The 23797-nt window shown below is 41.4% G+C and overlaps 1 protein-coding gene and 1 pseudogene across 2 annotated transcripts in view; one reads left to right on the top strand and one right to left on the bottom strand.

Annotated features, from left to right (window-relative positions):
• The window catches only part of AP3B1 (adaptor related protein complex 3 subunit beta 1), a 239032-nt gene extending 215543 nt beyond the window's left edge, over nucleotides 1–23489 (bottom strand). For both annotated transcript variants that reach the window (XR_008792195.1, XM_056112560.1), the window contains exon 1: nucleotides 23207–23489. Coding sequence is in view for 1 of the 2 variants with exons in the window: in XM_056112560.1 (XP_055968535.1) it covers nucleotides 23207–23334 (128 nt within the window). In the remaining variant the exon portion in view is untranslated. The remainder of the gene's footprint in view (nucleotides 1–23206) is intronic.
• LOC130021851 (uncharacterized) lies at nucleotides 19142–19239 on the top strand (annotated as a pseudogene).
• Nucleotides 23490–23797: the final 308 nt, after the last annotated feature.

The following is a 23797-nucleotide window of genomic DNA, read 5'->3' as shown; positions in this document are numbered from 1 at the left end:
TAGTGATTTCAACAACCACTCATTAATGAGAAGTAAAGCTCAAATGCAAGAATCTTAAGTATTGAGGTCTTGACAAAACTTCACTCCCTTAGTCAAAGCTACAGAAAAGCTACCCAACAAAGTAAGGGTAATTCCTAGAAGTGAGATTAATAAATAATAACTGAAATAGACAAAGCCTTAGAAAGTTTTAATCAGAGTTTTTAAAGGGGATCAAAGAAGCATGCTAAAAAAAAAAAAGGACACGACCTTAATAAGTACTTAACACATTCAAATCCCGGACTTCGCTCCCCCGCCTCCCGCCTCCCCACCCCCCCGTCGACCCCCCCACCCCCCCCCCCCCCCGCCCCCGCCCCAAGCGTCCTCTGCAACCCTGGGCCACCCACTGGAACCAGCTCAGTAGCTGGTTTTCTCCTTCTCCCATGTGGGTCATTATTCCAACCCTGGACTTCACTTTCCCCACGCATGTGCCCCAGGTGTCTTCTGGAACTCTGGGGGCCACCCACCATACCTGAGCCTCTTCCTGTTCATCCCCAAAGAGCCGGGTTTTCTCCTTCTCCCAGGTTGTACCCCCCTTACACACACAGGTACCCATAGGGGCATGGGCTCTTCGGAAATGGGCGTGGCCTCTGCAGAAGTGGGTGTGGCCTGATTTGGGGCCATTGGCCCCAGGTAAATTACTCAGCAATCTAGTTTAACATCTCAGTCTCCATACCACCACACCAACATGAAGAAACAATGAATATCCCCACCATGAGGAGAAGATGATGAGAAGAGTCCAGAAGCCTCATTAGGTGTTACTCAAGGCAGCTCTCTGATAAAGAATTCAGATATGAAGTAATGAAGATGTTCAATGAACTCAATGAAACAGACAGATATCCAGTCAAATGGAAGACATGAAAGAAACAATCAAGAAAATACAGGAAGAAATGAGAGCAGAAATTGGAAAGCTATGCACAGAAATGTCAGAATAAAAGATTCGGTAGATGAAATAAAAAACTCAATGTGTGCCCTCAATAGTAGAATGGCTACAGCTGAAGCCAGAATCAGTGAGCTGGAAGATGAGCTGCATGAAGCCTACAGGCAACAACAAACAATGGCAAGAGACGTTAAAATAGCTCTAAAGCGAATCAGAGTCCTATGGGATGACTCCAAGAGGAACAACATTAGAATCATTGGAGTACCAGAAGGTCAGCGAAACAGTCCCAATGAAAAACCCACAATTAAACAAATCATTGCTGAAAAGTTCCTAGAGCTGGACAACGCAGGCATCCAGATTCAAGGAGCCCAAAGGGTGCCAGCTAAAAGAGACCCTGATAAAAACACTCCAAGACAAATCATAGTTAGAATCATGGATGCTGCCAATAGAGACACAATACTGCAAGCAGCAAGGTCAAAGAAGGAAATGACATACTAAGGAACACCCCTTAGACTCACAGCAGACCTATCAGAGGAAACGCTCCAAGCCCGAAGGCAATGGTGGGATATAGTTAAAAAAAAAATCACTGAAATGAACACTTCACCAAGAATACTTTATCCGGCTAAACTCTCGCTCAAACTTGAAGGAACGGTAAACTGTTTTCCAGATAAACAACAGCTCAGGAACTTCATAGACTCAAAACCAAACCTAAAAGAAGGGCTAAAGGGGATACTGTAAGACAAGACAAACCCTTACAAGCACAACAAACCCTTACAGAGAGATGACACAAAACCCCATAACAATCTCTCTCAATGTCAAAGGTCTAAATTCACCAATTAAGAGACACAGAGTGGCAAAATGGATTCAGAGACAGAACCCAACATTCTGCAGCCTACAAGAAACACATCTGAATCAGAACAAACACAGACTCAAAGGATAGAAAACAACCCTGCAGGTAAACCTCTCAAAAAAGCTGAAGTGGCCTTACTAGTATCAGACAACATAGATTTCAGGTTGAAAAAGATTAGAAGGGATAGTCAAGGCCACTTTTTACTAATCAAGGAATATGTACAACAGGAAGAAATCACACTCCTAAACATATACGCACCCAATGAGGGACCAGCCAAATACCTACAACAACTGCTAACAGACCTTAAGAAGGACATTACAATAAACACAATAGTAGCTGAAGACTTCAACACCCCTGGATAGATCAAGAAGATTAAAATTCAGCAAGAAAATAATGGCTCTAAAGGAAGAAAAAAACAGAGGGTTAATAGATCAATACAGGACTTTATAGCCCCCCCAAAAAAAGAATACAAATTCTTTTCCAGTGCACATGGAGTATTTTCCAGAATAGAACATGCTCTGGGCCACAAAGCATACCTTAACAGAATCAGGAAGATAAACATTGTATCAACTATCTTCTCAGACCAGGAAGCACTGAAGACAGAAGTTAATCATATACAGATTCAGAAAACCAAATTAAATACCTGGAAATTAGACAACTCAATGTTGAATAACGAGTGGGTCAAGAAAGAAATCAAGGAAGAAATCAAAAGATACCTGGAAACAAATGAGAATGAAGACATGAGCTACGAGAACCTATGGGGCGTAGCTAAAGCCATGTTAAAGGGAAAATTTATAGCTCTGCAAGCATTTCTCAGGAAGGAAGAAAGGGCCCACATAAACAACTTGACTTCACAGCTCAAGATCTTAGGCAAAGACCAACAAAAGGAGCCCAAACCAGGCAGAAGGAAAGAGATCATAAAACTTAGAGCAGAAATCAACGATATGGAAACCCAAAAAACAATACAAAAGATCAATGAAACCAAGAGATGGTTCTTTGAGAAAATATACAAGATAGATAAACCACTAGCAAGACTCACAAAGAAAGAGAGAGAGAGAACCCTAATAAACTGAATCAGAAATGAGAAGGGGGCAGGCTGGAGTGATAGCACAGTGGGTAGGGCATTTGCCTTGCACGGGGTCGACCCGGGTTCGATTCCTAGCATCCCATATGATCCCCTGAGTAGTACCAGGAGTAATTCCTGAGTGCAGAGCCATGAGTAACCCCTGTGCATTGCCGGAAGTGACCCAAAATGAAAAAAAAAAAAGAAAAGAAAAAAATGAGAAGGGGGATATCACAACAGAAACCAAAGAAATTCAAATGATCATCAGAGACTACTTTGAAAGTCTGTATGCCATGAAACAAGAGAACCAAGAAGAAATGGATAAATTGCTGGATTCTTATTATCTCCCAAGGCTGAATCAAAAAGATTTAGAAGACCTGAATAGTTCTATTAGTATCAAGGAAATTGAAACTGTAATCAAAAGTTTTCCCAAAAACAAAAGCCCAGGTCGAGATAGATTCACTAGCGAATTTTTCCAAACATTTAAAGAGGACCTACTGTCAGTTCTCCTCAAGCTGTTCCAGGAAATTGAAGAAACAGAAACTCTCCCAAACAGCTTCTATGAAGCTCTGATCTAATACCAAAAGGAAACAAAGACAACACAAGAAAAGAAAACCACAGGCCGATTTCCCTGATGAACACAGATGCGAAGATTCTCAACAAAATACTAGCAAATAGAATTCAACAATTCATCACAAAGATCATACACCATGACCAAGTGGGATTCATCCCGGAGATGCAAGGATGGTTTAACATTTGGAAATCAATCAACATAATCCATATAACAAAAGGAAAGATAAAAAACATATGATCATATCAATAGATACAGAGAAAGCATTGGACAAGATCCAGCACCATTTATGATGAAAACCCTCGCCAAAATGGGGATAGAAGGGACTTTTCTCAATATAGTTAAAGCCATCTACCACAAGTCTATGGCAAGCAACATCCTCAATGGGGAAAAACTAAGAGCCTTCCCTCTAAGACCAGGGACAAGACAAGGATGCCCACTCTCTCTCCACTGTTGTTCAATATAGCACTGGAAGTACTTGCAATAGCGGTCAGGCAAGAAAAAGATATTAAGACATTCAGGTAGGAAAGGAAGAAATTAAGCTCTCACTATTCGCTGATGATGATACTATACTTAGAGAACCCTAAAACTTCTACCAAGAAACTCCTAAAAACAATAGACTTGCATAGTAAAGTTGCAGGCTATAATACAATACTCAAAAGTCCATGGCTTTCCTATACGCAAATAATGAGAGAGAAGAAAGTGACATGAAAAAAACAATCTCATTCACAATTGTGCCCCAGAAAATCAAGTACCTAGGAATCAGCTTAAATAAGGATGTAAAAGACCTGTACAAAGAAAACTACAAAACGCTACTTCAGGAAATAAAAGAGGACACGAGGAATAAAAGAGGACACGAGGAAATGGAAAGATATCCCCTTCTCATGGATCGGGAGAATCCTCCTTCACTGCTGGTGGGAATGCCAACTGGTTCAGCCCTTTTGGAAAACAGTATGGACGAGTCTCAAAAAATTAGAAATTGAGCTCCCATTTGTCCCAGCAATACCACTTCTGGGAATATAACCCAGCAAGGCAAAAAAGTACAGTGGAAATTACATCTGCACTTCTATGTTCATTGCTGCACTGTTCACAATAGCCAAAATTTGGAAAAAACCGGAGTGTCCAGAAACAGAAGACTGCTTAAAGAATCTTTGGTATATCTACACAAAGGAATACTGTGCAGCTGTTAGAAAAGCTGAAGTCATGAAATTTACATACAAGTGGTTCTACATGGAAAGTATCATGCTAAGTGAAATGAGCAGAAAGAGAGGGACAGTCATAGAAAGACTGCACTCATCTGGGGAATATAAAGTAACAGAATGGGAGTCGAACACCCAAGAATAGTTGAGATAAGTGCCAGGAGGTCTGCTTCATGGCTTGGAAGCTGGCAGCACAGGCTGGAGGAAAAGGCAGCTCAGATAGAGAAGGGAATACCAAGAAAAGGATGTTTGGAGGACTCGCTCAGGATGCGAGATGCGTACTGAAAGTAGACTACAAACCAAACATGATGACCACTCAATAGCTCTGTTGCAAACTACAACACCCTAAAGAAAAGAGTGAGCAAAAGGGAATTCTCTGCCACAGAGGCGGGGTGGGGTGGGGTAGGGAGAATGGAGTGGGGGGTGGGAGGGCTGCTGGAATCATTGGTGTGAAGAATGGGCACTGGTAGAGGGATCAGCACTCGATCATTGTGTAACTGAAACCCAAGCATGAAAGTTTGTAAGTCTACAACTGTACCTCATGGTGTTTCACTAATAAAAAAATTTTTTAAATTTAAAAAGTACTTAACACAGAAGTTAAACAAGATCAAAATAGTATGCTATGACAAAAGAGTTAAAAGGTAAAGGTAATGGCCCTCCCGTTGTTCATCGATTTGCTCGAGCGGGCCCAGTAACATTTCCATTGGAGATTTTGTTGTTACTGTGTTTGGCATATCGAATACACCACGGGTGGCTTGCCAGGCTCTGCCATGTGGGCGAGATACTCTCGGAAGCTTGCCGGGCTCTCCAAGAGGGGCGGAGGAATCGAACTCGGGTTGGCCATGTTGGCTGCGTGCAAGGCAAACGCCCTACCGCTGTGCTATCGCTCCAGCCCAAACATATAAATAACAAAATATAAATGACAAAAGAGTTAAGATTATTAAATTGAGCAAATAAAGCAAGACTCTTCAGCATATGGTACTAGGAAAACTGGTTGGCCCCATGAAAAATATGAATTCAGATCCCAATCTCATACCATGAACAAAAGTCAACTCAAAATGGATTAACAGGGACCAGAGTAATAGAACATTGGGTAAGGTGGTTGCCTTGCATGCAGCCGACGTGGGTTCAATCCACAGCATCCCATATGGTCCCCTGAGCACCGCCAGAAGTGATTTCTGAGTGCACAGCCAGGAGTAACCCCTGAGCATCACCGGGTGTGACCAAAAAAAAAAAAAAAAACCAAAAATAAATAAAATTATTTTTTTAAAAAATGGATTAATGATCTCAATGCCGGACCTGAAAACACCAATTTTATTGAGGAATATAGAAGAATACTTAATGTCACTGAATCTAGAGGCAACTTCAACAAATTAATGCCATTGGCAAAGGAAATGAAGCAAAGAAAAACAAACAAAATGACATCAAATTAAGAAGTTCTGCACTGTAGCACTGTCCTCCCATTGTTCATCGATTTGCTCAAGTGGGCCCAGTAACATCTGCAATGTGAGACTTGTTGTTACTGGTTTGGCATATTGAATACATCACGGGTAGCTTGCCAGGCTTTGCTGTGCAGGTGAGATACTCTCGGTAGCTTGTCAGGCTCTCTGAGAGGGGTGGAGGAATCGAACCCAGCTCAGCCGGGCTGGCCGCACGCAAGGCAAACGCTCTACTCACCATGCTGCAAAATAAATGGCCAGAATAAAATAAAAAATATTCACCCACCACTCATTTGACAACAGATTAATATCTAAGGTACATAATGTGCTTATAAAACTTAACAAGATAAAGACAATCAACTCTAACCAACAATGGGGAGAAGAGATGAGCATACAGATGGCCAACAGATGTACGAAAAAAGGCTCTGCACCATCAGTGAAATGCAAATAAAAATGGATTAAATATTAATGATAATTCATTAAACAATGAAGTATCATCTCACACTAGTGAGACTGGCATATATCACAACAAACAAACACAATCAGTTTTGGAATGGAAATGGTGAAAAAGTATGGATCGTCATACACTGCTGGTGGGAATAGTTCAGCCTGATTCAACCTTTTGGAAAACCATAAGAACACTCATCCAAAATCTAAGAACTGCATTTCTGTATGATCCAGCAACTCCACTTCTGGGCAACTTTTTGGACCCAGAGTCCAAAAACTCTATCCTGAAAAGTCATCTGCACTCCTTTGTTTATTGCAGCATTATTTATAATAGCCAAAATCTGGAAACAAATGTACAAAAGCAAATAAAGAAATTGGATAAAGAAACTATAGTATACAGACAATGAGCAACTACTTATTTATAAGAAAAGATAAAATCATGCAATTTGCCACCATGTGGACAGAACTGGAGAATATCATGCTGTGTGAAGACAGTCAGAAGAGGAACAGATACAGAATCATCTCCCTGATATGTGGGATGTAAAGAAACTCACATAGTAAAGGAATAACAAATGGTCCTTGGCAAGAAAATCTGTGAATAGATTTACAAAGAACTCAGTTTACCATTATGGGGGAATGGGGAGGTAGAGGTTTGGTGTTGGAATGTCTTATGTGCAAAACCCTACAACATTACTGTAAATCACAGCAACTAAAATAAAATTTTAAAACAACAGAACAAGGTGGCATGCTAGTATTCTGTCAAGAAAAAAAAATACTTTGTATTTTGTTGTGGGCATCGTGGTGGTGCTCAGGGATTGTTCCTAGAGGTGATCAAGTGCACATTTGTGGCTGATTCGGGCAAGTAACTACCCGCTGTACTATCTCTCCAGCCCAGAGCACCTTTTGAGAAGCAGATATTCCAAGGTTCATCAATGTTTAATCATAAAAATAAGCCTCTAAGTGCCAGAGACTGGCTCAGTGATTGAATGAATTAGTCACATGTGTTAGGCACTGAAGTAGATGCCCTACACTGCAAATAAAGAAGAAAACATACCTAGCATCTGATTACAGATAATTAGCATGGCAAGACATGGTTAAAAAAAAGAAATGCAAATAATAAAAATAGACTCACGGGAAACTTGTGAGTCAAATATGATCAGAGAAATAAAGGGAAGATGGACAAAGCAAATAAAAAAGCAAAATATGGACATCAATGAACCTATACAAAATAATTAAAAATGACATTCAGAACTGATTAGGTGCATTATATAAAATTACAAAAACAAAGAACAGGTTCAACAAAATAGAAATAGTAGAAGAAAAGATTCTTGAGATGGTGGGCAGTTCAAGAGAAAACACGCAATCTCAAGAACAGATAAATGAAAGAATGGAAAACAGATCATAGCATCAAAAGACACCAGGAACATAATCATTTATAGAAAAGTTAACATATTATCCTATGCCCATTAGCCATCTGTTTTGTTTTGCTTTTAGGTTTTTGGGCCACACCCGGCAATGCTCAAGAATTACTGTTTCTGCGTTCAGGAAGTACTTCTGATTAGCTTGGGGAGCCATATGGGTTGTCAGGGATGTAAGTGGGTAGTCAGTGTGCAAATTAAGTACTTTACTATCTCTCCAGCCCCTGCATATCTTCTCTGAAGAAGTGACAATTCGGTCACGTCTTCTGCCCATTTCCTACTTGTTGGCTCTTCCTGTTGATTAAGTTATATATTTAATAAGCTCTTTACATATTTTGGGTATTAACCCCTTTTCGAAGGTACAATATGGAAAGAATATCTCCCATTCAGAAGTATTTGATTTGACTGCATCAAATCAAAAAGATATATTTTTTTTATTTTTCCTTTGCTAAGCAGAATATTTTTAATTTGACGTAATCTCAACTTGCTTATTCTTATTTTGTTTTCTTTGCCATTGGATTCAAATCGCCAAACATATCTCTAAGAGTGATATCGAAGAGTTAATCACCTATGGTTTATTTTTTGTATTTTATGTTTTCAAGACTTATATCCGAGTTTTTTACCCATTTTGAAATAAATTTTATGAATGGCATTAGGTAGTAATATAGTTTCAACTTTCTGTATGTGACTGGCTATTCAGTTTTCCCTGAATAATTACTGAAGAAACTTTTGTTTCAAGGTAAGCACTTAGGTACTTGTAAATTAGCTGTCTGTGTATGTGTGATTTAATTTCTGGGCTCTCATTTCTGTTCCAGTGACCTATTATATCTTTTTATTCCAGGACCATGCTATTTCTGATTGTCATTGCTTTGTAGTATAAATTGGAGTCACGGAGCAAGATATTTCCTTCTCCCCTGCCCCCCATCCGTGATTTGGCTATTTGAGGCCCTTAACCATTTCAAATAAATTTCATTTTTTTTTGTTTTATTTCTGTGAGAATGATTTTGGGATTTTGATAGAGACTGCAGTGAATTTGTGTCTTGCTTTAGGTCACAAAGCCATTTTAATTATGCTAATTCTTCGAATCAAGAGCACACTATCTTTCCATCTTTGTGTATCTTCTGTTTTTTTCAACAATTTTCCACATATAGAACTTTTATTTCATTGGCTATAAGTATACTCCAAGATACTTTCTTTTCATGAAATTGTAAATGGGATTGATTTCCTCATTTTTTTTGCTAGCTTATTAGCTATATAGAGAAATAAAATAGATCTTAATATATCATTTTTACAGCTGGCATTCTACTGTATTTGCACTTATTATTTCTAATGACTTTTTACTGGAGCCTTTGGGATTTTCTATAAATATTATTATGTCTGCAGCAAACACAGTGAGTTTTACACTTTCTTTCCAAGTGGATTCCCTCTATACCCAAACAGTATGATTGGTTTTGCTAATACTTCCAACACTATACTGAATATATATGATGGAGAAGATGAACATTATTATCTTGTTCCTGATCTGAGAGAAAAAGATTTCACCTTTTACCATTTAGTATAGTGTTGGCTGTGGGGGATTTTCATATACATTGTTAAATACATTCATTCTGTATCTATTTTGTTAGAGATTTTTTCATAAAAGGTTGTTGAAACTTGGGACTTTTTCCTGCCTCGATTAAAATGATCAAATGATTTCTATCTTTCCTTTTAATAAAGTATATCAATTAAAAAAACACTACTTCAAGAAATAAAAGAGGACACTAGGAAATGGAGACACATCCCCTGCTCATGGATAAGGAGGATTAACATTATCAAAATGGCAATACTACCCAAAGCACTATACAAATTCGTTGCGGTCCCTATCAGGATACCCATGACATTTTTCAAAGAAATAGACAAAACACTCCTGAAATACATATGGAACAAAACCGCCACAAATAGCTAAAGCAATCCTTGGGAAGAAGAAGATGGGTGGCATCACCCTCCCCAACTTCAAATGGTACTACAAAGCAGTAGCAATCAAGACAGCATGGTACTGGGCTAGAAACAGACCTGAAGACCAATGGAACAGAGTTGAATATTCTGTCACAGACCCCCAAATATATGACCACTTAATCTTTGACACTGTCACTGTCACTGTCACTGTCACTGTCCTGTTGTTCATCGATTTGCTCGAACGGGCCCAGCAACGTCTCCATTGTGACTTGTTGTTACTGTGTTTGGCATATCGAATGCATCATGGGTAGCCTGCCAGGCTTTGCCGTGCAGGCGAGATACTCTCGGTAGCTTGCTGGGCTCTCCAAGAGGGGAGGAGAAACTGAACATGGGTTGGTCGGGATGGCTGCATGCAAGGCAAATGCCCTACCGCTGTGCTATCGTTCAATCTTTGACAAAGGAGCAAGAAATGTGAAGTGGAACAAGGAAAGCCTCTTCAACAAGTGTCATGCGGTTCCTATCAGGATATCCATCCAGGAAAAACTGGATAGCTACCTGCAAAAAAAATGAACTCGGACTGTCTAAAGCCAGGCACAAAAGTCAGATCAAAGTGGACTAAAGACCTCAGTATCAGATATGAATCTATAAGGTACATAGAGGAAAATGTAGGCAGAACTCTCCACAACACTGAAGCTAAAAGCATCTTTACGGACAAAACAGCACTGGCCATGCAAGTGGAAGCAAACATAAACAAATGGGACTACATCAAACCAAGAAGCTTCTGCGCTTCAAAAGAAATAGTGACCAAAATACAGAAAGAGCCCACAGAATGGGAAAGAATATTTACCCAATACTCATCTGATAAGGGATTAATAATATCCAGGATATACAAGACACTAGTAGAATTGTAGCACTGTAGCACTGTCCTCCCACTGTTCATCGATTTGCTCGAGTGGGCCCAGTAACGTCTCCATTTTGAGACTTGTTGTTACCATGTTTGGCCTACTGAATACGTCACGGGTAGCTTGCCAGGCTTTGTCATGCAGGCGAGCTACTCTCGGCAGCTCACCGGGCTCTCCGAGAGGGGCGGAGGAATTGAACCGGCTTGGCAGGGCTAGCTGCATGCAAGGCAAACGCCCTACCACTGTGCTATTGCTCAATCTTCGTAGAATTGTACAAGAAAAAAAAACCTCCAACCCCATCAAAAAATGGGGAGAAGAAATGAACAGAAGTTTCCTCAAAAAAAAAAAAATACAAATGGCCAAAAGGCACATGGAAAAATGCTCCACATCACCAGCCATCAGAGAGATGCAAATCAAAACAACAATGAGATACCATCTCACACCACAGAGACTAGCACACATTCAAAAGAACAAAAGCAACCAGTGCTGGCGTGGATGTGGGGAAAAAGGGACACTCTTTCACTTTTGATGGGAATGCCCTTTGGTCCAGCCTTTCTGGAAAACAATATGGACAGTCCTTCAAAAACTAGAAATTGAGCTTCCATATGACCCCACAATACCACTTCTCGGAATATATCCTGAGGATGCAAAAAAGCACAGTAGAAATCACACCTGTACCTGTATGTTCACTGCAGCACTGTTCACAATGGGCAAAATCTGGAAACAACCCAAGTGCCCTAGAACAGATGATTGATTAAAGAAACTTTGGTACATCTACACAATGGAATACTATGCAACTGTCATGAGAGATGAAGTCATAAACTTTGCTTATAAATGAATAGACATGGAGAGTATCATGCTAAGTGAAATGAGTCAGAAAGAGAGGGACAGACATAGAAGGACTGCACTCATTTGTGGAGTATAAAACAACATAACATGAGGCTGACTCCTAAGGACAGTAGATACACAGGACAGATAGACTGCTCCATAGCTGGAAGTCTTCCTCATGAGCAAAGGGGAGAAGGCAGCTGGAATAGAGAAGGGATCACTAAGAAAATGATGGCTGGAGGAATCGGTCAGGATGGGAGATGTGTGCCGAAAGTAGATAAAGGACCAAACATGATAAACTCTCAGGGTCTGTATTGCAAACCATAATGCCCAAAAGTAGAGACAGATTATGGAGAATAATGTCTGCCATAGAGGCAGGGGGAGGGTGGGAAAAGGGGGGTATACCGGGGATATTGGTGGTGGGGAATGTGTGTTGGTGGAGGGATGGGTGTTTGATCATTGTGTGATTGTAACCCAAACATGAAAGCTTGTAGCTATCTCATAGTGATTCAATAAAATTTAATAAATAAATAAATTAAATAAAGGTTTATATTCTCAGATCAAAAAATAAAATAAAATAAAGTATGTCAACGAGGTTATTTGTGTAAATATACACACACGATATAGTACTCAGCAGTAAAGATGAAATCCTGCTACTTATAAGAATATGGAGAGACTTAGCATGTATTATACTAAATAAAAGAAGTCATTTAAGAAACACAAGCACCATATATGGCACATACACGTTAGCAATTGGCTTTTTAAAGATATCTACTTTATCACTGAAGTTATCTTGGTATGTATGGGATAAGAGTCATATCCTTTTAATATTCCTGATGAATTTGCCTCTAATGTGCCTTTTTAAACCATATCACTGTATCACTGTCATCCCACTGTTCATTGATTTACTTGAGCAGGCAACAGTAACGTCTACATTCGTCCCAGTCCTGAGATTTTAGCAGCCTCTCCTTATTCATCTTTCCCAACGCTGCTATACTGGAGGCTCTTTCAGGGTCAGAGGAATGAGACCCGTTATTGTTACTGCTTTTGGCATACTGAATACGCCACAGGTAGCTTGCCGTGCACCCTCCAGAACGTAAAGCTGCTTCTCCCGGAAGGGAGCATAAAATGAGGCCCCCATAACGATGCCACCAGACTCCACAACAGAGTTTCACTCGGGGCACCCCAGAGGGAGGCAGATGAGAACCCTCCCCTCCCCTAGGGACTCAGCCCTGGCAACCAACCTCCACTACCCAAACTCCACTATGCGCCAGGCCACTTTCCACATGCTCCAGCCAAGCCTCACATATGAGTGAACATATTCCTGGACAGCTCGGCGGCTTGACACATCATAAGACACTCCCTACCCATTTTCCATAATTACCACACCATATTTCATGGGGTTCAGACAGTAGGAAACAAATCATAGAGGGAAATATATAGACACATATATAGATATAGATAGATAGATAGATAGATAGATATAGATATAGATATAGATATAGATATCCCTCTCAGAAAGCCTGGCAAGTTACCAAGAATATCCCACCCACACTGCCTTTTGAAACACAAAACTAATTTAATTATGCTAATTATCAGCTACCACCTAATAGTGGTATTTTCTAAAACCTATGACACTATTATTTTGCTATCAGATATTCTTTATGAATGATCTGTGGTAATTGTTTTCACTTAACAGAAAAGGAAACTGAGACTCAGGAAACATAAAGACAACAAAAGATTATACAACATGAAGTCTAAACTCACAGAACCTTCTAAGTTTGAACTGCCAAATCACAAAGCAAGAAATTAAAGCTGGGTCCTGTTTAGAAATCCAATATTCTTCCATTTCCCACTTCACTATCAATTTCTGCCATAAAGCTGAGTATATAAATATATTTCAAGAATTATAAAGTAATACTCCAAAGGTAGAAAAATCCATAACCTAGAAACCACAACACTTCATCCCTATTTACTACAAAGAACATCTCATGTAGATCTGTAAGAAAATTGCTCTATTATTTGCTATTTGTCTGGGGGCTACAACCAGTGTATGTCCTTAAGGAGTTTGCCTGCTTCTGGGGGTCATCTCTCTCAGCAATATTCAGGGGAGTTCTATATGCGGTAGGTTGGGCGAGGATAGAACCTGGGCCTCTCCTCCGAAAAGCGCATGTTCTTCCCAGGAGCTATCTCCCCAGACCTATTTTTCCTCTTAAACTCAAAGTTTTTATGAAAAGAAAACTGATAACTAGATATTCTCAGCAGGAATCTAAAACACCTGTGATATACTTCTGTATAAGTTAAACTAAAATTTATTTTCACTGGCATTACACTGACTGTATCTGGTTAACATTATTTCATGTAGATTCATCAGCTCAAAATTAATTAGTATTATAGAATACTGTATTCCATCCAGACAATTCATCTCTGCTGGCTAACATGCCTCACTGATACTGGCATGCCACTGTAATAACGGGCATGGTGCCACTGTAACAGATGGGCATGAACCTAGATCTGCCAATGAGTCAGTGTGTACATCAAGTTCTGAGTATTAGTATTCGATTTTCCTCCAAGAAATTTATAAACTATACTAGAATAAACGTAAGTTTTCCACAAATTGTTCAAGGGATTTGCCAACTCAAAGTGAGATTAATTTTTAAATTCTTTTAAGAAAACAACAACAACTTCCAATGCCACAGAAGGCAAGTTTTCCATCTGATGAGTTTGGATCAGCCTTCTGTACAGGGAATTGAGTAAATCAATATGCAATCTCTACCTTAGATAAGCTGTGTCCCTAAAGCACTTGAATTTTCAGAAAAAAAAGTCTATTTTTTTAAAGTCACAGCATGGTGCTGGGAGATGAAAAACTTTGAGAGATCTGGTTCACAGCTACGTAAATATTCACACCAGTGAACCACATACTTAAGAAACAGTGCAAGTAAATGTGTTTTCCACAACAATTAGGAAAAAGAGACACTATTTACCTTGAGCCATATAACCCTCCACGTTACCTTGACTGAAGCTATGTAGGGCTTAAACGGAGACGTCAGGGATAAGGCTTATGAGGGTTAGCGCATGCTTCACATGTGCAAATCCTTGAGTTCATTTCAGGTATCATGTGAGCCCTGACTTCGGTCCAGCCAAGACTACCTTTGGACACTTTGGTGGCACCCAAATACCACCAACAGTGGCCCCAGGCAACCCCAGCACCAATGGGTCTAGACAGACCTCCACATAAAATAAAATTTTAAAGGGGCTGGAGCGATAGCACAGCGGTAGGGCGTTTGCCTTGCACGCAGCCAACATGGCCGACCTGAGTTCGATTCCTCCGCCCCTCTCGGAGAGCCCGGAGAGCCCGGCAAGCTACCGAGAGTATCTCACCCGCACGGCAGAGCCTGGCAAGCTCCCCGTGATGTATTCGATATGCCAAACACAGTAACAACAAAGTCTCCAATGGAGACGTTACTGGGCCCGCTCGAGCAAATCGATGATCAACGGGAGGGCCTTTACCTTTACCTTACCTTTACAAATTCCTACAAGTCTGGCTTGTATAGTCTATTCCTGAACAGACTCTAAAGTCACAAATCTCTTGTTTACATAATTACTTAAAAGTTTGCCATCTATTGAAATACTTGTCACATAATGTCATTTTCAACAGAATACATTATTTACAAATGAAGTTTCACGTTTTTTGAGACTCTGGACATTCTTCTAAAAATGACATACAAATAATCAGTGGGGGCGTGATAGGATGCCCATTATGAAAAACAATCAGGGAAATGCAAGAAAAAAGAAAATGAAAAACCCATAACAAGGTCTCCCTTCACTCTTGTCAAAATGGCTGTCATTCAAAAAAAATGACAAGAAATTTAAAAAAGACCCTCATACACTACTGGTAGGTATGCAAGCTGGTATGGACATCAAGAAAAACATCATGGACATTTCAGAAAAATCTAAAATGAGGCACACAGTATGAACCAGCAACTGCACTTCGGAGCAAAGTATGCAAAGAAAATGAGAACAATGATTCAAAAATAAATATGCAGGGGCCAGAGCGATAATACTGCTGGTTGGGTGCTTGCCTTACAAATTGCTAAACATGGTTCAATCCCCAACATCCCATATGGTCTCCTGAATACCACCAGAAGTGACTACTGAGTGCACAGCCAGGAGTAAACTCTGCGCATTGCCAGGTGTGGCCCAAAACCTAAAATAAATAAATAAAAACCTCATGTTTGTAGTGGCACTATTTCTAGTGGCCGAGATGCAGAAACAACCTAAGTATCTATCAGTAAATGAATAAAGAAATTGGGACACTGAAATATAAATACAGATGATCACTTGGTTTTTTTGCTGTTGCTGTTGTTTTTTTCTATGTATTCTGGTATGTCAACTGCAGATATTTTACAAACTGATAAGCAGGTAACTATATAAAACTATTTTTATTGAACAAATATAAAAGCTCTAAAGTTCCAGTATCTGAGGAACTTGACCACTATCACAACCATCATAAATTCAGACAATATGGGAACTGTAACTGAAAGGGCAAATGATGATACAGAAATAAATCATGAATGCAGTGTATTTTCATACCTGCAACCATGGACTCCTGAACACAAGAAAAAGCAACGCACATTGAGAATCCTGTGTTCCTCATAATATGCAAAGAATTCAGGTACCATCATTTCCTGCAAACTGAAATAATGTTCTCAGATTCTAGCAAACGGCTCTCCTTGGACCTCGGGAGCTCCAGTCCCTTTCCTGTTCCTAAGCTTAGGGTAGTATCCCAGGCTCAATCATCCAGCTAGCGCCTGGATCTCATACCTTTGAGGGTCTTTCATGTAAGTGGTTAAAACTTCCTACTGCTGATCTATTCTTTACTAACAGGGGATATCTCAGTTAAGAATCTACAAAGAGCAGAGGGAAAATTATTTGCCATGTCCTACACAACAGTCAACAAAAATTTACTGAGGTACAAAATAACTGAGAATACAGAATGACTGAATGAGTTAAGGGCTCAAGCTGGAGCGGGCTCAGTGACATCTCCATTTTGAGACTTGTCGTTACTGTGTTTGTCATATTGAATACGTCCGGGTAGCTAGCCAGGCTTTGTCGAGCGGGCGCAATACGCTCGGTAGCTTGCCGGGCGGGCTCTCTGAGAGGGGCAAAGGAATCGAACCCAGCTCGGCCGGGCTGGCTATGCGCAAGGCAAACGCCCTACCGCTGTGCTATCGCTCCAGCTCCGACCCCCCCCCCCCGCAAAAAATAAATTTTAATGATTTTTTTAAATTAAAAAAAAAAAGCCAGAAGAAGTTAGGCCTAGATTTCGGTTCCAGAATTCCTGGAATTGAGCACAGATACCTGGAATTGAGTCACGATTTCCTCCAAGTGAGATAGTCATGGTAAGATTAACTAAGGGTTACCAATCAGATGCAGGTAGGGAAGCCCCTGCTATATAAACCTTATGTAACTCTTATGCAACCTTTATGTAACTCCAACTAATAATCAATTAGCTAAGTACAGGTAATGGAAAACCCCTGAGACTGCAGCCAAAAGGGTGGTCCGCAGAAAGTCCCTGTTACATAATGTTATGGTATAAAAGCCCCTCACTTTTGAGACTCTGGAGCCGCTCCTTTGGAGAAGGCCGCCACCCTGTCGGTGAGCCGGAGGAGGGCCCTAGCCAAGCTAGCCAATAAAGACCCTTCGCTTTTTGCATCGCAACTTGTCTTCGTGTGATTTCTCTGGGGAGAACCCAGCCCGATTTAACACACTTATATTACTACATACAATTTTAAATTTTGATGCCCAAATTTATTCCTCATCTGAGCATAAATTTTCTTTTCTATGACTTTCCTCTTTTTTTCTGCCTGAAAAATCTCCATCCCCACTTTTCTGCATCCAAAACCAAAACCTTCTCAGGCTTTAAAATTCAAATGTCACCACCAACTTAGCAAAGCTTTCATCAACTTTTCCAAATGGTATTAGTAAATACCCTAACATAAAAATCACTTTTGATTATACCATCATACAAGAACCTACCTGAGACCAGAGCAATAGTAAAGTGGATAGGGCACTTGTCTTGCACACAGCAGAGCGAGGTTCAATCTCTGGCACCCTAAATGTTCCGCCAACTCTCCAGGAGTGATACGAGTGTAGAGCCAGGAGAAAGACCTCAGCACTGCCAGAATTGGCCCCAAAACGAAAGAAAAAATAGGCAAATACTATCATGCCTTTTCTAAAACTAAGAATAAATCAAGCAACTTCAACAGAAAACATTATTACACGTACAAAATATTAACTTAAATCCAGGTCTTCTGACTCTGGGTAAAAATTCTAATACACCATGATGTTTTTGTTTTTTTGTTTTTTTTTTGGGTTTTTTTGGGTCACACCTGGCGATGCAAGGGGTTACTCCTGGCTCTGCACTCAGGAGTTACTCCTGGCAGTGCTCAGGGGACCATATGGGATGCTGGGAATTGAACCCGGGTCAGCCGCGTGCAAAGCAAACGCCCTACCCGCTGTGCTATCTCTCCAGCCCCGACCATGATGTTTTTGAAAGAGAAAAAGAGATTCAGAATTTTTTTCATTTTATTACTGATTTTATTACTGACACGTTTACTATTTTTTGTTATTATTTTGAACAATACTTCACAACCTACTCTACTAGTTACTGGGAAAATGTTCATTTTGTACTAATTTGCATCTAAGACTCTGTGTGTGTGTGTGTGTGTGTGTGTGTATGTGTGTAGGGGGGAAAGAGGAAAAAAGGGGAGGAGAGAACTAGCTTCATTTTCTCCAAATCTGTTAATTAAGGTTTGTACATTTTAGGAGGGCTGAAGCGATAACACAGCAGGTAGGGCATTTGCCCTGCACGAGGCCACCAAGGGTTCGTCCGTCTCCCCGCCCCCCCCCCCCCCCGCCCTCACAGAGCCCAGGCGAGCTATGGAGAATATCTGGCCCTCAAGGCAAAGCCTGGCAAGCTACCCGTGACATATTCGATATGCCAAAAACAGTAACAAGCCTCACAATGCCCGTTCAAGGAAATCGATGAACAACGGGAGGACAGTGCTACAATGCTATTACTGATTATAAAAATCAATCTTGTCAACTCCTAGGAATTAATTTCTATATAATGCAGAAAATAATTAAAAGAATAACTATATTCACATAATCAAACTTACTAAGATAAAAGAAAAGCTCAATGGCTAGAAAGATAGTACAGAAGTTAAGAGGTTTACCTTGCATGCAGCTGACCCAGGTTAGATCCTAGCCCACATATGGTCCTCTGAGCACTGCCAGAAATGATCCAGGAATAAGCCCTGAACACTGCTGGGTGTGGTCCCAAACAAGGAAAAAAAAAATCTTAAGACAAAGGAAACTAATTTTTTTTCTTTGGTTTTTTTGAGTCACACCCAGCAATGCTCAGGGGTTCCTCCTGGCTCTGCACTCAGGAGTTACTCCTGGCGGTGCTTGCGGGACTATATGGGATGCCAGGGATCAAACAGGAGTTGGCCGCTTGCAAGGCAAACCCCCTACCTGCTGTGCTATCGCTATGGCCCCAAAGGAAACTAATTTTAACTCACTTTAAATTAAAACTGGAACAACACCAAGAAAATAGTACAGCCCCTGCACAAGAATAGCACGCAAATACATGCAGTGTTCCATATTTTTTTAAAGGGGGAAAATTGTGTAAAATACAATTTTACAACAATCCCAAAAGAAACACAAGAATGTAATTCTTTACTTTTTAAATAAAATTGAAAAAAATTTGAAGCAAATAATTGAGTATACAGGTCTGCTTTGCCACTAAATGATGTATGGGTGCTCATTTTATAAACCCAACTAAAAACTCCCTAACTCTGGTGATGGTAAATGAGGTTAAATTCAGAAAGCAAAAACCATCAATAATCCTATCACTAAGATGTTATTCAGCATCCTTCAGATGGATTAGTGGCAGAGCAAATACGCAGAGCTCCAAGACAAGGGTCTACACAGCAGAAAGCTGATGGAGTCAGAATTGGAATAACACCATTTTGCAGTCACAGTGGTAAGAACGGTATAACAGATCCATACCTGGTTGCTAAATACTAGGACTGCTGAATGTGATGAAAAGCAGTATGTCTGCATGGTCATATCACCTATGGCTGTCTTCCGGCCAGGAATGAAAAAATAATATAAATATGAAGAAATGGGCTGCAGATAGTACAGTGGGCAGGGTACTTGCTTTGGACACAGTTGACCCAGATTCAATCCCCAGAATCCCATGTGGTCCCAGAGCATCACCAGAAGTGATTCCTGAGCACAGAGCCAGGAGTAATCCTTGAGCATCATCAGATGTTGCCAAAAAGACAATAAATAAATAAATATGAGGAAATATCGGCTAAACCAACTGATTAACATGCTCTCAAACAACAGGTTGGCATTCTTGGAATGCATCAAGGGAGTAGAAGACAAAGATTAGAGTTGCTCTTCAAAAACAATTAACAGATAACAACGAAATACATGATTCTAGACTAGATGCCATTCTAGAGGAGAAAATTGTTTTAAAAATTATTTTCTAGGGGCTGGAGCAATAGCACAGTGGGTAGGGCATTTGCCTTGCATGCAGCCAACATGGCCGACACATGTTCGATTCCCAGCATCCCATATGGTCCCCCGAGCACCACCAGGAGCAATTCCTGAGTGCATGAGCCAGGAGTAACCCCTGAGCATCGCCGGGTGTGACCCAAAAAGCAAAATAAATAAATAAATAAATAATTTTAAAAAATAAAAATTATTTTCTAGCATAATGATTACACTGTATTACAGACCATGAGACTATAAAAATAATAGCATTTAGTCATGTGAAAGAATATTCTTGTTCTTTAAATATACAGGTATTAGGAGTAAAGGGACATAATGTTTTCAACCTATTCTCCAATATCCATTGGTTCAGAAAATACCTGTGTATGTTTGTGTAAAGAACACAAAAGAAATAAAGTAATATAGTAACATTTTTAAGTGGTGTATCCGCATAAAGGATATTTCTCTTACTATTCCACCCCTCTCAGAGAGCCCAGGGAGCTACCAAGAATATCTCGCCAGCATGTCAAAGCTGGCAAGCTACCCATGACTTATTCAATATGCCAAAAACAGTAACTACAAGTCTCACAATTTGTTGTGAGATGTACTGGTGCCCGCTCGAGCAAATCGATGAACAATGGGAGGACAATGCTACAGTGCTACTATTCTTTAAAAAAAAGTTTTTCTGTAAAACTTCTTTTTAAAATACATCAAGTGAGGAGTATCATCACCTCCCCCGGCATGAGCTGCGTAGTCTTTGCCCAACAGACTAAATAGAGGGGCCAGAGTGATAGTACAGTGCAGTAGGGCATTTGTGGAGCATGAAGCCAACCTAGGTTCAATCCCTGACTTATGTTCCCTGGAGCCTGCCAGGAGTGGTCCCTGAGCACAGAGCCAGGAGTAAGCCCTGAACAAGATCGGGTGTGGTCCAAAGACCAAAACAAAAATAGAAAAACAAAACTAAATAAAGTAGATCATCAAAAATTAGAACCGTCTGCTCATAGGATAAGTTTTTAAAAATGTTTACATAAATGTTGACATTTGGTTTGAAAATAGGGGTGGGGATGCAAGTGACGGAGGTGGAAGACAGGTCTCATCACCATTTTATAAATGAGAGGACAGTAGGACCATGAGGTTAATCCTGCACACACTTGCAGAACAGGGTCTTCTTGTTTTTGTACAACCCCCAACAGGTTGCAGCTTAACTGCCAAAATGTTTCTCATTTCTGGAAACTTCAAGGTCATATTCCATCTAGAGATTTAACTTCTCTAATGAAACCATTACAACTTCGACCAAGTGCTAAGTGGTACATAAGAAGGCATCAAAGAATGCATTCTAAGACTGGAATGTCTGAATTCATGTTTCAGTATACAGGCTTTGCAATCTGGGGAACCGATTAGACACATGTGCTTTAATTTCCTTATCATTAAAAGAGGAGTCAGATATCAAGTCACAAGCAATATACTTTTTAGGGGACAAATAATAAATGTCAAGTAATGCATACAAATACAGAAGCACAGTGTTTGCTCTTCTTATTTTAAATATAGTTGGTTAGGTGACTGCTGGTCATAGTCAAAGCTATACTCCCCCCAGCCCCTCCCAGGTTTAAATCTAACAAAACAAGACACGAAACAAGAAATGAAAGACTCTAAGAGAAAAAACATCTGAGATATTCACAGATCATAAAAGTAAATTAATGGTAAGTACATCACATGCCAGTGGGGAAGGATAACTCAAGTCAGAAGTATTTTGCTAATAAAAAGGTAGAGACGGGCGAACGATCCCATGTTAGAACATCTTCCAAATGTGCAGAAAGAAATATGAAAAGAAATGAATTCTCTTCCTTTAAACTTTTCTAACCTGGGAACAAGGAAAACAAATAGAAAACTGCACACAAACTGCACACAAGATTTCAGTCAGTCAAATTAAACAAAGTCAAAATTTAATCACCATTGCAATGACAAGCACTTTCCAGATTACCCTGCTCCAGTAAGATTTCAATTTTACCCATACCTTTCAGACATCTGCAAAAGCCACCTGTACAGCTGGCAATAAGCTTCTGACAGACTACTACTAGACCAGAGTGGCTGGCAGAAATTAAACATAACAAAAAAGTTAAAATGATTAAAACATAGCTTAAAATATAGCTATCAGCATTCCCAGCATACTGCGTGCGCGCGCGCGCGCACACACACACACATATGCACACACACACACATTTTGCATGAGTTTTCTTTCCAAGTTGCAGATTTACTTACACACACACACACACACACACACACACACACTATGGTCTTGCATGTGTTTCCTTCCCAAGTTTTGGAGGTACTTAAAACAGTCTTTAAAAGTCTGAGTAACTTTTTGTGGTTCCTATTACTAAAAATTCCATTAATTGGACAAGCTTGATATTCGTTCATGGTCACGCGCTAAAAATGCTCTACTCGAACGCTTATTATCGTGTTCAGAGCTGGGGTAGATCTTTCCCCGCCCCCCCCCCCTTGTAGAGCAAATGATACTGACAGGAAATATACGTTTCTTAACCCACTCATTCCTTACGCGACCACAGCCTCACCTGACCCCTCCACTCCAGGACCTCAGCCGCTTTCCCCAGGCAACGCGCAGACGGCCGCTCCCTCGCCCCTTCCCCAACGCCCCCGCTTCCCCCGCAACTGGCAGGTTTCTCGGGGTTTGCTGCAACTGACGTGAAACTCCCCACAAGCGCCGGTTCCCAAAATTCAGATCCCGGCGCTCCAGCCCACGCCAATATCCAGCCTTCGGAGACGCCACCGAAGCTCTTCAAAGGGTGCTTTTCTCGCGACAAAAAAAAGTTTGAAAACTTAGCTGCACCCCCAAACTTGGTCCCCGCAACCTCCCACCACTCCCCCAGGGACCCGCCCCCCCAAATTGTGGGGGAGACGTTGGCGCCCTCCCAGGCGCGCTCGCCGCAGGACCCTCCCAGCCCGGCCGCCCGGCCGCCCGGTCCGCACCCCAGCCCACCCCCAGACCGGTGCCGGGGGTGGGGGGGGTCCCCCCAGCCCCTCGATTCCGTCCCCGCAGCCCAGCCTGGCTCCTCACTTCTTCAGGTCGCTGCTGAAGAGGCCGAAGGCGCCCGAGGAGGACATGGTCGAGGTCGCCTCCTGCCCCAGCTCCGTCGCCTCCCCGCCGCCGGACTGGTCATTGTAAGCGAAGCTGTTGCTGGACATGGCTGCGGCGCGGGAGGCGGCCGTGGGGGTCCTGCCCGGGGCTCCGTCCCAAGGTGCGGTGGCAGGGGGTCCAGTCCAGTCCGCAGGTCCAGGAACCAAACTAGTTCTGACGCCGCGGGGCGCGCGCAGCCGCTTCCGGACTCGTCACGGCTCCCGGAGCCGACCCGGCGGGCCTCCCCCTGCGCATGCCCAGTCGCGGCCGGCCCGCGCCCACCCCCGGCCGCTCCGGGCCGGGCCTGGCGCATCCCTCTCCGGGTTTTGGAGGTACCCGCGGAGCTGGCATCCAGGTTGCATTGAAAAGAGTAGGGGGCGGAAAAAAAGGCTCCTGGTGCTTTGGGGGTTTTATTCCAGTCGCCTTCGGTATCCATTTTGGACCCTGAAGGCGTTTCCCCGAACCTGAACCGAACCTCTCTTAACCCGAATTCCTGCTGGAAATCAGTTGCTTTCAGATTTCTCCGAAATG

This window comes from Sorex fumeus, unplaced genomic scaffold (genome assembly GCF_029834395.1).
Source record: "Sorex fumeus unplaced genomic scaffold, SorFum_2.1 ptg000018l, whole genome shotgun sequence".
In the NCBI taxonomy this organism is placed as follows: domain Eukaryota; kingdom Metazoa; phylum Chordata; class Mammalia; order Eulipotyphla; family Soricidae; genus Sorex; species Sorex fumeus.
This window is presented reverse-complemented; position numbering and strand designations above follow the sequence as displayed.